General features: G+C 38.0%; 2 protein-coding genes across 2 annotated transcripts in view; both read right to left on the minus strand.

Annotated features, from left to right (window-relative positions):
- Positions 1-5,266: 5,266 nt before the first annotated feature.
- The window catches only part of LOC106591277 (immunoglobulin superfamily member 1), a 102,573-nt gene continuing 93,563 nt past the window's right edge, over positions 5,267-14,276 (minus strand). Inside the window, exons 13-14 of the mRNA XM_082965211.1 lie at positions 5,659-5,775; positions 5,267-5,492 (exon numbers count right to left, since the gene is read on the minus strand). Of these exons, the coding sequence (XP_082821337.1) occupies positions 5,413-5,492; positions 5,659-5,775 (197 nt within the window). The 3' untranslated portion in view covers positions 5,267-5,412. The remainder of the gene's footprint in view (positions 5,493-5,658; positions 5,776-14,276) is intronic.
- LOC145861833 (neural cell adhesion molecule 1-like) overlaps positions 5,955-14,276 on the minus strand; it is a 43,241-nt gene continuing 34,919 nt past the window's right edge. The window contains exon 7 of the mRNA XM_082965446.1: positions 5,955-6,839. Within this exon, the coding sequence (XP_082821572.1) occupies positions 6,742-6,839 (98 nt within the window). The 3' untranslated portion in view covers positions 5,955-6,741. The remainder of the gene's footprint in view (positions 6,840-14,276) is intronic.

Consider the following 14,276-nt stretch of genomic DNA (forward strand, 5'->3'; position numbering starts at 1 on the left):
ATGCTGCCATCAAACCACGGAGTAACATTTAAACCTATTATATTTATCATAGTAATTCAGGAGTAACATTAAAACAGAATAATATGCCCACCAACAGACAACTAAACAGAAAACCCTCAAATTACTGAATCCAGTTAATTAAATCAATGATGACAGAATGGTCAGATTAACTGATAACAAAAATAGCAGTGCAGATGGCATTATTTTGCAGAGATGTATTATAGGTAATTAATCTGTAGGGGACTTCTTAGAACGCTACAGACTTTGTAGCGCAGCAGAAATATCAGCGTTCCTCAAACCCAGAGGTTGTGAGTTAAATCCCAGGTGGGTTCATATTGAAAGTCAGGACTAAGTGATCATGTCGAATGTGAAGTGTATGACTTACCTAATAACCCCCATACCTTTTAATTACATCCCTTACAAAACACTTGTATTTTCACATGTGAAATAGCTGTTTTCACATGTTGAGCTGAAATGTTAACATGTGAACGTGTAGTTGTCATGAGTAGTTTCATGGTATCACATTAAAATGTATCCCCATGTTGTCACATTTATTTCATGAGATCATGTGTTGTGTGTTGACGTGCTAAAATATTTTCACATGTGTAGTTTAATATTATCACATGTTGCGATAACAACCCTGGTGCCATGGCAAAATTCCCCATTCCATCATCTCCCCCTCATTAATGATTGGCATAATACATTGTCTTCTGAAAGTATTCACACCCCTTGACTTTTTCCACATGTTGTTGTGTTACAGGCTGCATTTCAAATTGATTACATTGAGATGTTTTGCCTCTTGCCTACACACAATACCCCATAATGTCAAAGTGGAATTATCTTTTTGAAATGTTTACAAATTAATTAAAAAGGAAAAGCAGACATTTCTTGAGTCAGTAAGTATTCAACCCCTTTGTTATGGCAAGCCTAAATAAGTTCAGGAGTGAATTGTGCATAAGAAGTCACATATGTTGCATGGACTCACTCTGTGCAAATTTTGTGTTTAACATGATTTTTGAATGACTACCTCATCTCTGTACCGCACACAGACAATTATCTCTAAGGTCCCTCAGTCGAGAAGTACATTTCAAACACAGATTCAACTACAAAGACAAGGGAGGTTTTCCAATGCCTCTCAAAGATGGGCACCTACTGGTAGATGGGTAAAATAAAATAAAAACAGACATTGAATATCCATTTGAGTAAGGTGAAGTTAGTAATTACACTTTGGATGGTGTATCAATACACCCTGTCACTAAAAAGATACAGGTGTCCTTCCTCACTATGTTGAGGCCAATGATGACTTTAAAACAGTTTCAGAGTTTAAAGGCTATGATAGGAGGAAAGTGAGGATCGATCAACAATATTGTAGCTACTCCACAATCCTAACCTAATTGACAGAGTGAAAAGAAGAAAGCCTGTACTGAATAGAAATATTCCAAAACATGCATCCTGTTTGCAACAAGGAACTAAAGTAATATTGCAAAAAATGTGGCAAAGCAATACACTTTTTGTCCAGAATGCAAAGTGTTATGGTTGGGGCAAATCCAATACAACACATTAATAATGACTACCACTCTCCATATTTTCAAGTGGTGACTGCATCATGTTATGGGTATGCTTGTCTCGGTCGTCGTAGTAAGTGGACCAAGGTGCAGCGGGAATGTGTATACTCATCTTCTTTATTTGGTAAAAGGAAAAAAACAAAAGAAACACGTATACAAAAATGAACGAACAACAAACAGTCTTGCATGCTAACCCTAGCAGTGCAAAGAACAACCTCCCACAATTCCCATAACAAACACACCCCTAATTATAGGACCTTCAATCAGAGGCAACGAGAAACAGCTGCCTCCAATTGAAGGCCCAACCCCAATTAACTAAACACAGAACTAAACACCCTTGATCAGACATAGAAATACACAACATAGAACAAAGCCCAAAACCCCCGGAATACACTAATCAAACACCCCTCTACATAAACACACACCCCGAACCACAGAAAACAAATACCCCCCTGCCACGTCCTGACCAAACTACAGTAACAAATAACCCCTTTACTGGTCAGAATGTGGCAATGCTTGTAATCGTTAAGGATTGGGGAGTTTTCAGGATAAAAAAAGAAAACATAAGCACAGACAAAACCCTAGAGGAAAACCTGGTTGTTTGCTTTCCATCAGACACTGGGAGATTAATTCACCTTTCAGCAGGCCAATAACCTAAAACACAAGGCCAAATCTACAATGGAGTTGCTTACCAAGAAGACAGTGAATGATTGTCTAAATTACAGTTTGGCATAAATCTACTTGAAAATCTATGGCAAGACCAGAAAATGTTTTTCTCGTTATGATCAGCAACCAATTTACAGAGCTTGAATAATTTTAAAAAGAGTAATGGAAAAATATGTCACAGTCCAGGAGTGGAAAGCTCTTAGAGACTTACCCAGAAAGACTCACAGCTGTAATCGCTACCAAAGTTGATTCTATAAAGTAATGACTCAAGGGTGTGAATAATTATGTAATTAAGATATTTCTGTATTTCATTTTCAATACATTTGCAAACATTTCTAAAAACATGTTTTCACTTTCTCATTATGGGTATTGTGTGTAGATGGGTGAGAAAAATAAATAATGTAATCAATTTTGTCTTGCATCAACCAGTTTCCCCCTACTATGTAAAGCGTTTTGAGTAACTCAGTTAGTAGAAAAGCTCTATATAAATCCAATATACTTTACATTTTGTTATCACAGTAACTTCTCATAAGATCATGTGATAACATGAGATCACATGTGAAATGCATGTGTTTTTTCCATAAGGGTAGTGCCACTGTCTTATCCCATCATAACACAAAATAAACTGCTATTTTATGACAATGTTTGTTAACAATGTCAGTGTAAACCAACAAAGTACATTCATTAATTACTCTAGCACCATTCCTCAGCCGTATACCACTGCCGTATACCACTGCAGCTTGAAATGGCCATTGACATGTTCTGCAGCAGGTTTGTATGTATTAGGATGACTCATGTACTGGAGGCAGCTCTGCAGTGTAGTCACTATCTGGCACAGCCACAAAGTCATAAAATCTGATTTTGATTTTTAACCTAAACCTAACCCTAACTTTTACCACATTGCTAACTTTATGCCAGACCCTAAATTAGGATAAAAATCGTATTTTTGTTTTCATGTATTTTTTCGTTATGTAGACAATTTAGACTTTGCAGCTGGCCAATCTAGTGGATATTGCTCAACTCTGCCTCCAACAAAAGATTCATCCCAATAAACATCAACCTGTTGTTCTGGATACAAAGAAAGGACAGAGACCAAAATCTCAAACACCATTCAATCTCTTAGTTCAGTTTACTATAACTGTAGTGACGGAACTCTCAACCATTTACAATAATCACAACTTGATACTAGAACACATCCAACAAATATAGCATGTTGTATTCATTGTCATTTACAGCACATTTTGCAACCACTGAGTTAGCGCTACTCTTTAGTTCCTGAGTGGTGACCTGGTTAAATGCACACCACACCACCACACCATATGCTTTACAAGCTCAGGTTCTCACAGAGATTCAACATCAATGTAGGATGGTCACTCACTCTCACATCACATACAGGTGTAGGATCTTAATTTGACCTATATTTTCAGTGCAAAATAAACAGGATTTGAAAAACTAGTTAAAAATGTTGCTTGATTGGTGGTTAGGTGAAAAGCAGGCCAAAAGTAGGCTACATGGAAAGTGCAATACTGTTAAAGCTGCAAAATGTAACTTTTTGAGCGACCCGACAAAAGGGTTTCCAGGATAAAGTGTTAAGTTTCATTTTGATTCACATATTTACATTGTTGTGCTGAATACATGAATCCAAACATTTTAGCATCTTCACATTTTTACCAACTATTTACCTCTAAGTATTTGAAAGTGTATTTTTGTAGAGTGTGTGACACTTGTACAACATGTGAAGGAGCAAACATAAATAGAGAGAGAAAGGTTACCAGGGAAAAGCAGTCAGACTTCACCTTGAGTGGGTATAGCCAGGTAAACATCTGGGGTTTCTTATCGCCCCCTTCAGGGACAGGCCTGTAACTACTCCACATTCTAGTGGATCACAATATAGAAACTAATATGGTCATTGGTCACATAGCAACAGCATAAGCCCTCAGTCTACTGGGGGTGCCCTCTTATTCCTTCCTCTCTCTATCTCATCATAATAGTACAGACATGGAACACTTCTGTATGGGTTCATATCAGTACAAGTCAATCTGAATGTGGTTTACAGAAGACTGACAGCAATATATTGCATATAGATTTAGTTAGAAAGTGTTGCTTTACGTAATAAGAAATGTATAGGAACATTCAAGATGTAAATGCATTGTTTCAACGCAGAAATACAGAGAGTAAAATGAATATGTCCTTAAATCAAGTTATTATATATTGTTTGATATATGAGAATTCATACATCACACCTTCTCCATTTTAAGTTCCATAGTGGAACACTCATCTTTTAACAACTACTGAAACCATTTTACAAAATACTAACATGTTGAAAATGTATATCTGCTGTAAAGCATTTTTTTAATACAAAATACTTAGTAGACAGTATTTCAAAATGAATATAAGTCAAAAGTAAGTGGAGTTTAAAGGTAGACTCAGCGATATGACGTAGATGTAGAAAGTAAACTGCATAGTGGTTCAATTTCCACAACAACTAAGAGCGTTGAAGCATGATACTCAACTGCTCCTCTGTTTCGATCCTGTGACTTCCAGACTGAACAGCATGAAGTGAACCCGTGCATATGTGCAGATACTGTGTGTGCCTGTGAAGTCGTGCATCTCGCTCATCTCAATATCTGCGGTGGCTCTTGTGGCAATGTCATTTTGCTGAGTCTACCTTTAATATAAAAATAAGCATTAAAGCTGCATTATGTAAGTGTACATTTTTAATAACAAACTATAGCTACGTGTTCTATCTTAACTGTTAGAGCAGGTCGGCCAATCAAGAATAAACACATCTTTAGTATTTAAATTAGAATAAAAAACAGAAAAGATTCACGTACTGTATATATCCACCTGCATTTAAAAAGCATTACGGTATTTAAAATACAACATATACAAATTCGACTTTTAAATTAAAAAAGGCACTACACTCTTGTTTAATTAACAAACTGAAATAAAGACAGGTAAGTGTAATATTAAAAAAAATATATCTACATCAATCAACAATAACAAAGGAAAGCATACGATCCTCCAAAAGCTGAAAATGTAAACTTACAAAATCATAACATTCAGCATTTGTGAAATTCCATTCAGTGATATTAAACTCAGTAAACACTATCATATATCAACGGTAAAAACTTAACAATCAGAAAAGTGGTTGTTCAGCTTACAGTTCATACTGTAATGATCACACTGATGATTCGTTCTGTTCAATGACATCATCACATGGTATCTGGTCTTGAGGAGATGTGACTGTTGAACACAAACCTACAGGAATATAATGGATGGAAAGTAGCACTAGAGTTAAACTGATCCAACTGCTCTTTCAACTGTACACAGTTATACAATGTAACCCATCAGAGAGCATGACATATAGAAGGAGATAATCAAGCTGGATAAGCTGATTGGAAATACACTGAAAGAAAGTTCTCACCTCGAGCCCTGCAGCATTTCACCGTCAGCACGATGGACACCAGTAGAAATGGAGACACCACCAGTAGACCACACAGCAGCCTGGTCAGAGAGATGGAGACAACGGAACCTGGAGGGACTAGAAAAACACATGTTTTACCATCAAGACAAATGAACACACACACTGCTCTTCTCACATGCACACACACTGCTCTTCTGACCTCTCACTGTCACCCAGCTCTCTGGTGATTCTCCTTTACCAGATTTACACTTATAGAATCCTTCATCTGACTTGGATACTGTAGGGATGGTCATCTCTCCTGTGGTCTCATTCTTGATGAGTATTCCATCTTTGTAGAAATCAGCCTTGGGGTTAGGATTTGTTTCCTGATATCTAAATGTACAGGTCAGAGTCACAGAGTCTCCTTCAGTCACGGGATGGACAGGACTCTCTCACATCACCATCTGTATAACATAATATATAAATAATACTGTAAATCTGGATTCTCAACATCTTATGAGTTTGTAAATTTTTACATTTGACATTTTAGTCATTTAGCATATGCTCTTACCCAGAGTGACTTACAGTTAGTGCATTTATCTTCAGATAACTAGGTGGGAGAACCCACATTTATCAGTCATAAATTAGTAAGTACATTTTTCTATAGTAAAGTATTTATCAGGAAAGCTGTTGCTAACAGGGGAGAAAAGTCAAGTGTGACTGTTAGTTCAGATCTTTGGGGGTGGCGGGGTGTTTTATGAGATGCAGTCATTCAGTTACAGAATTTAAAATCATATCATACGTACCTGTAAAAAATAAAGTTCATGTTGTACAGTGGGAAGAAAATCCACGGTGATATTGACAGCATTACTGTACTCCCCTGACTAAAAAAATATCAGCAATTTATCATGAAACTGTTTTAGACTGACCAGTAATGTTTATCTGGACTGGGTCACTGTACAGGGTGTAGTAGACTGGGTCTCCTCTCCCAGCTCTGCACCAGTACTGTCCTCCATCAGAGACATTGAGCCTGCTGAGTGTGTAGGAGTATCCAGAGGTTGTGGTTACTGGTGTAGAGTCTGGTCTGTGTCTGTACCAGTAAAACTACCATCCAGGAGACTCTACAGTACAGCTCAGTGTCACACTGTCTCCTGTGAATATGTTCTCTTTGTCTGAAGTCAGTGTGGTCTTTGGCTGATAATCTGTTGGTATTTCAATGGGTTTGAGTGATAAGATAACAACAACAACAACAACAACTAAAGTTCTCACTATTCACAGTAACAGTGACAGCATCACTGATGGATGAAGATGTGGGTCTGGATCTTCTCTCTCCCTGACACCAGTAGAGACCCTGGTCAGACTCAGTAACTCTACTGATGGTGGATCTAGTATTAAGGTATTTATACTGGGACAAGCTAATCTCACTGTTGTCTTTGTACCATTTATAGCTCCAGTCACTGTAAGACCCAGCTGAACACGTCAGAGTGATGTTTCTCCGGGGTACACAGGGTTTGGATTTACGGTCACTGTAGTTTCAGGCAGAGCTGAGAGAAAAGAGCACTGAATATCAAAACATATGGAAACCTTAGAAATTTCCATCGATTTAGCGATGTTGGGATCGGCTAAACTTTGAACATTGAGATATTAAATGAATGATAGGAAATGAAAGATACTGGGTTATGTTAGAAGTGAATGGTTCTCAGAAGAAAGAGGAAGGCTTTGTAATGTGTTTGATAGAGGAGAGAGATGTGTTGATACAGGGGAGACAGATGGACATCTGCGTATTAGATGAAAGAGGGGTTGAGGTCAGGAGGTGAGGACAGATTCTCTTAAGAGAGTAATAAATGTTTGGAATCCTGTTACCCTCTTTATTAGCTTCCTGTTCAGCCATAAAATGTAAGGATTGGAGAAAGGGGAGTGTCTTAAGTAGGATGCATATAAACTGTGAAGTCTGAAATCTTTAGCTGTCTGTTGTCAGCTGTACAGAACCTTTGAGGAATGATTAAACTTGGTTAAAGCTTCTCTAGTGTCCGTGAGTTATTTACTCTGAAAAATAAGAACCTAACAGTGGTTTTGGAAAGTTCATTATAGGTGTATGTTGAATTTAAAGCTAGAATAGTTAGTTGCTACATCCATTTTTGGACTTATAAATGAATGATATAATGTATACCGGTATTGATTCTTGAAGAATATAATCTGGTTTTACTCCAATGTTTGTAAACAATGTAAATGTAAACAAACAATGTAAAGCCTCAAAACAATGTTAAAACTATCATTTGTTTATGGATCATTCTACAGAAGTGGTGCACATTGGGGCTTTACATTTGTTTTCTAATTTGTATCCTATTTTTCCCAACTTTCAACACGTCTTCCAACATCTGTCAGATAGACGTATATACTTCTCACACACTTTGTTTCTATTGTATACCTGAATTCCTACCACCACACTAAACTGGTCACTACAGAAACATAGTGAAATAGAAGCAGTAAAGGATCACCATGAACAGTAGTGGTCATTTTGATTAACCTATTACAGATTCATTTTAGAAACTGTATTTGCATACCAAATTAACTAAATAGTAAAAACATGATTTTTAACCAATTTTCAAAACCTTTAAATTGAATTTACAGAAATATATTCTCTATTCTTCTCTGTAAAATGTTCAATGTTGATTGTATTAATCTGGAACTTGATTGATTTAATTACTTATGCATCTAATTAATTATGTTGTTAGATGTTTAATTATCACTTTTCCTATCATTATTTTGGCAAAATAGCAGGTGTTTCGGTGTAAGGTTTCAAAAATAGAGAAAGCTAGATGTATAAAACTCATTTTACTATAAACATTGCCATTGACGGCTTCCACCATAAATCCTGTTGGGGCTACAGGTTAGCAATGAACCCCGAGCCGGGATTGCTAACAAGGCTGGAAATTCAAAACATCAAAAATCTAATCATTTCAATTTCTCAAACAATCAACTATTTTACACAATTTAAATGATAAACATCTCCTTAATCTAACCACATTGTTCGATTTTCAAAGAGGCTTTACGGCAAAAGCATAAAGTTAGATTATGTTAGGACAGTACATAGCCACAAAAGTACAAACATCCATTTTCAATTCAAGGTCAGGCATCACCAAAAGCAGAAACCAGCTTGAATTATGCACTAACTTTTGTCAATCTCCATCAGATGACACTCCTAGGACATTATGTTATACAATACATGCATTTTTTGTTCCATCAAGTTCATATTTATATCCAAAAACAGCATTTTACAGTAGCGTGAAATTCAGATTTTTTTCTTCTCTGAAATGCTTCCGGTGAACATAACAAAATTACTATTCGAAAACATTGGTAAATTATAATATTGTCATTCAAAGAATAATATATTATCATCTCGTAATTGCTACCGAATGGCCAGATCTCAAAATAACTTTACTGGGAAATCACATTTTGCAATAAACGGGGTGCTATGCTAAGAACAACAGGCTATGCTATACAGTTAGCATCATCTAAAATCGATAATAACATTGTAAATACCCCCTTACCTTTGATTATCTCCATCAGAAGGCAGGATCCCAGGTCCGGAAGCCATTCCAGGTCCGGAACAAATGTGGTTTCTTTTGACAAAGTTCATAATTTATGTCCAAATAACACCAAGTACTTAGCGTTCATTATGCTCCCACAAAACGTGGTGTGGGGCTGGTAAAATCACGCCGAAAAGCTAAAAAAACCTAGTAAATAATCTATTTATGTTCGTTCAAACATGTCAAATGTTGTTTAGCATTAATCTTTTGGTCCATTTTTAACGTTAAACATCAGTAATATTTTCACACAACCTATCCTATGTCTAGATAAAAAATGATGACAAACTCACGTCTCTCAGATTTATGCGCAGGCGCAAAAAAATGAAGTGATGACATGTCAACTTCCTTGGATTCTAATTTGCTCTCTGTTTATCATAGACGCTTCAAACAACTTTATAAAGATCGTTGACATCTAGTGGAAGCCGTAGGTGTTGCGAAATGAATCCTTTCTCACTATGGTATCTATAAAACAATGACACTAAATAGTACAGTCACAAAATCCACATTTTTTTGGATCTATTTTTCACAGGTTTTTGCCTGCAATATGAGTTTTGTTATACTTACAGACACCATTCAAACTGTTTTAGAAAATTCAGAGTGTTTTCTATCCGAATGTGTTAATAATATGCATATCCTAGCTTCTGAGTTGGTGTAGGAGGCAGTTAAAAATGGGCACATATTTTTTTCAAAATGTCTCAATACTGCCCCCGAGCCCCAACAGGTTTTAAAGAAGTCAACTGGGTGGGGATTTCTATGGTTTGGGAGTGATCAGCCAATGATCAGAGAGTATTTTCTTCCTCCAATTGGGTTGCCTCATAGAGAAAGATAGAGGACTCTAGTGCCCAAAAGCATGTTTTAGCATGGGCAGCACTATTGAGGACTTTCACAATTTTTAAGTATTCAACTGGGTTGGACTTCCTATGGGTTAAGAAAGATCACATAATTCCATCCAGGTCATCAGTGGGGATACCCAATTAATTATAATCGTGAGTAAACATTCCATAACTGCAGGTGGCAGTAAATCCTCAACCTTGACTTTATACCTGTCCACACACTAGGTGGCAGTGTACACCCTTTCAATTTGTTTGCCAACTCATAGAAGTAGTAGAAGTAGACAGTTGATGATTTCAAAATGGAGATGGCCTCAATGAAGTTGCCCATGCTCTCATAGATGCCATAATGGGACATACAGGTAGACAATGAGGCAATGTCTATCTAAGTCCATGGGTTACCTATGGTTTGTAAACCAAGTTTAAGACCAGAACATTGGTCCCAATATCCAGAACCAGTGAACTGAGACCATAACAAGTTAAAGACCAAATGTATGTGTTATTGAGTGGTCTCAAGACCAAGTCCACTAGATCCTGAGTCCATGGGCCCTTTCTTCAATTGTAAGAAACTCAAGTTGAGTAAACTTGAGTACAGTAGAACACAGTAGAGTACAGTAAAGTAGGGTACAGTAAAGCAAAGCACAATACAGTAGAACACAGTACAATACATTCAAGTAGAGTACAGTAGAGTAGGGTAAAGTAGAGTTCAGTAGAGCACAGTAAAGTAGAGTACAATAGAGTAGGGTACAGGTCAATAGAGCACAGTAAAGTAGAGTACAGTAGGGTCGAGTACAGCACAATAGAGTAGGGTTCAGTTGAGCACAGTACAATAGAGTAAAATATAGTTCAGTAGAGTACTGTGCAGTATTGTAGAGCACAGCACAACAGAGTAGGGTACAGTTCAGTAGAGCACAGTACAATAGAGTAGGGTACAATTCAGTAGAGCACAGTACAAAAGAGTAGGGTACAGTTCAGTTGAGCACAGTACAATAGAGTAGGGTACAGTACATTAGAGCACAGTGCAAAAGAGTAGGGCATAGTTCAGTAGAGCACAGTACAGTAGAGCAGGGTACAGTAGAGCAGGGTAGGGTACAGTAGAGTACAGTAGAGTAGAGTAGGGTTCAGTTGAGCACAGTACAGTAGAGCACAGTGCAATAGAGTAGGGTACAGTACAGTACAGTAAAATAGAGTAGGGTCCAGTTCAGCAGAACACAGTGCAATACATTCAACTAGAGTACAGTAGAGTACAGTAGAGTACAGTAGAGTAGAGTAGGGTACAGTTCAGAAGAGCACAGTACAATAGAATAGGGTACAGTACAGTTGAGCACAGTACAATAGAGTAGGGTACAGTACAGTGGAGCACAGTACAATAGAGTAGCGTAGAGTTCAGTAGAGCACAGTACAATAGAGTAGCGTAGAGTTCAGTAGAGCACAGTACAGTAGAGTAGGGTACAGTTTAGTTGAGCACAGTGCAATAGAGTAGGGCAGAGTTCAGTAGAGTAGGGTACAGTACAGTAGAGTAAGCTATAGTTCAGTAGAGCACAGTACAGTAGAGTAGGATAAAGTACTGTAGAGTACAGTACAATAGAGTAGCGTAGAGTTCAGTTCAGCACAGTAAAATAGAGTAGGGTACTGTACAGTAGAGCACAGTGCAAAAGAGAAGGGTACAGTTCAATAGAGCACAGTAAAGTAGAGTACAGTTCAGTTGAGCACAGTACAATAGAGTAGCGTAGAGTTCAGTAGAGCACAGTACAATAGAGTAGCGTAGAGTTCAGTAGAGCACAGTACAATAGAGTAGGATATAGTTCAGCAGAGTACAGTAGAGTAGGGTACAATTCAGTAGAACACAGTGCAATACATTCAACTAGAGTACAGTAGAGTACAGTAGAGTAGGGTACAGTACAGCACAGTACAATAGAGTAGGGTACAGTACAGTGGAGCACAGTACAATAGAGTAGGGTACAGAACAATAGAGTAGGGTCCAGTTCAGCAGAACACAGTGCAATACATTCAACTAGAGTACAGTACAAGTTGGGTAAAATTCAGTAGAGCACAGTGCACTAGAGCAGTGTATAGTTCATTAGAGCACAGTACAGTAGGGTACAGTACAGTACAACAGAGTAGGGTAGAGGTCAGTAGAGTAAAGTAGATTAGGGTACAGTAGACAGAGCAATAGAGTGGGGTACAGCTCAGTAGACCACAGTACAGTAGAGTAGGGTACAGTTCAGTAGAGCACAGTGCAATAGAGTAGGTACAGTTCATTAAAGCACAGTGCAGTAGAGTAGGGTACAGTAGAGTAGGGAATTGTACAGTAGAGCACAGTAGGGTAGGGTACAGTACAGTACGGTAGAGTAGGGTAAAGTTCAGTCGAGCACAGTACAGTAGAGTAGGGTATAGTACAGTAGAGCACAGTACAATAGAGTAGGGTACAGTTCATTAGAGTACAGTACAATATAGTCAGGTACAGTTCAGTAGAGCACAGTACATTAGAGTAGGGTACAATTCAGTAAAGTACAGTACAATCGGTTAGGGTACAGCACAGTTGAGCACATTGCAATAAAGTAGGGTATCGTTCAGTAGAGCACAGTACAGTAGAGCACAGTACAGTAGAGTAGGGTACAGTACAGTAGAGTACAGTACAGTAGAGTAGGGTACAGTACAGTAGAGTACAGTACAGTAGAGTAGGGTACATTACAGTAGAGTACAGTACAATAGAGTAGGGTACAAATCAGCAGAGCACAGTGCAAAACATTATATTAGAGTACAGTAAAGTACAGTTCAGAAGAGCACAGTACAATAGAGTAGGGTACAGTACAGAAGAGTACAGTACAGCACAGTACAATAGAGTAGGTTACAGGTCAGTAGAGCACAGTACAGCAGAGTAGGGTATAGTTCAGTAGAGTAGGGCACAGTATAGTACAATATAGTAGAGTAGGGTAGGGTACAGTACAGTATAGTACAGTACAGTACAATAGAGTAAGGTACAGTTCAGTAGAACACAGTGCAACACATTCAACCAGAGTACAGTAGAGTACAGTTCAGTAGAGCACAGTACAATAGAGTAGGTTACAGGTCAGTAGAGCACAGTACAACAGAGTAGGGTACAGTGCAATAGAGTAGGGTATAGTTCAGTAGAGTACAGAACAGTGGAGTAGGGCACAGTATAGTACAATATAGTACAGTAGGGTACAGTACAATAGAGTAGGGTACAGTTCAGTGGAGTATAGTGCAATAGTGTAGAGTACAGTATAGTAGCGCACTGTACAATAGAGTAGGTTAGAGTTCAGTAGAACACACTACAATAGAGTAGGTTAGAGTTCAGTAGAACACACTACAATAGAGTAGGGTACAGTTCAGATGATCACAGTACATTAGAATAGGGTACAGTACAGTACAGTTGAGTAGGGTACAGAACAGTACAATAGAGTAGGCTACAGTTTAGTTGAGCACAGTACAATAGAGTAGGGTACAGTACAGTAGAGCACAGTGCAATAGAGTAGGGTACAGTTCAACAGACAACGGTACAGTAGATTAGGGTACAGTACAGTACAATAGAGTATGGTATAGTTCATTAGAGCAAAGGTCAGTAGTGTAGGGTACAGTACAGTAGAGTACAGTTGAATAGGGTACAGTACAGTAGAGTACAGTACAATAGAGTGGGGTACAGTTCAGTTGAGCACAGTGCAATAGAGTAGGGTACAGTACAGTAGAGCACAGTACAAATGAGTGGGGTACAGTTCAGTAGAGCACAGTACAGTAGATTAGGTTACAGTTCAGTACAATAGAGCAGGGTATATTTCAGTAGAGCACAGGTCAGTAGTGTAGGGTACAGAACAGTAGGGTACAGTACAGTAGAGTACAGTACAATTTAGAAGGGGTATAGTACAGTAGTGCACAGTTCAATATTGTAGGGTACAGTTCAGATGAGCACAGTACAATATAGTAGTGTACAGTTCAGTGGATCACATTAAAATAGAGTAGGGTACAGTTCAGTAGAGCACAGTACAATAGAGTAGGTTACATTTCAGTAGAGCACAATACAATAGAGTAGGGTACAATACATTTGAGTAGCGAACAGTACAGTGGAGCACAGTACAATAGAGTAGGGCACAGTACAGTAGAGCACAGTGCAATGGGGTAGGGTATAGTTAAGTAGAGCACAGTACAGTAGAGTAGGTTACAGTTCAATAGAGTGCAGCAGAGTACAGTACAATAGAGT

Source organism: Salmo salar, chromosome 18 (genome assembly GCF_965601325.2).
Source record: "Salmo salar chromosome 18, fSalSal1, whole genome shotgun sequence".
In the NCBI taxonomy this organism is placed as follows: domain Eukaryota; kingdom Metazoa; phylum Chordata; class Actinopteri; order Salmoniformes; family Salmonidae; genus Salmo; species Salmo salar.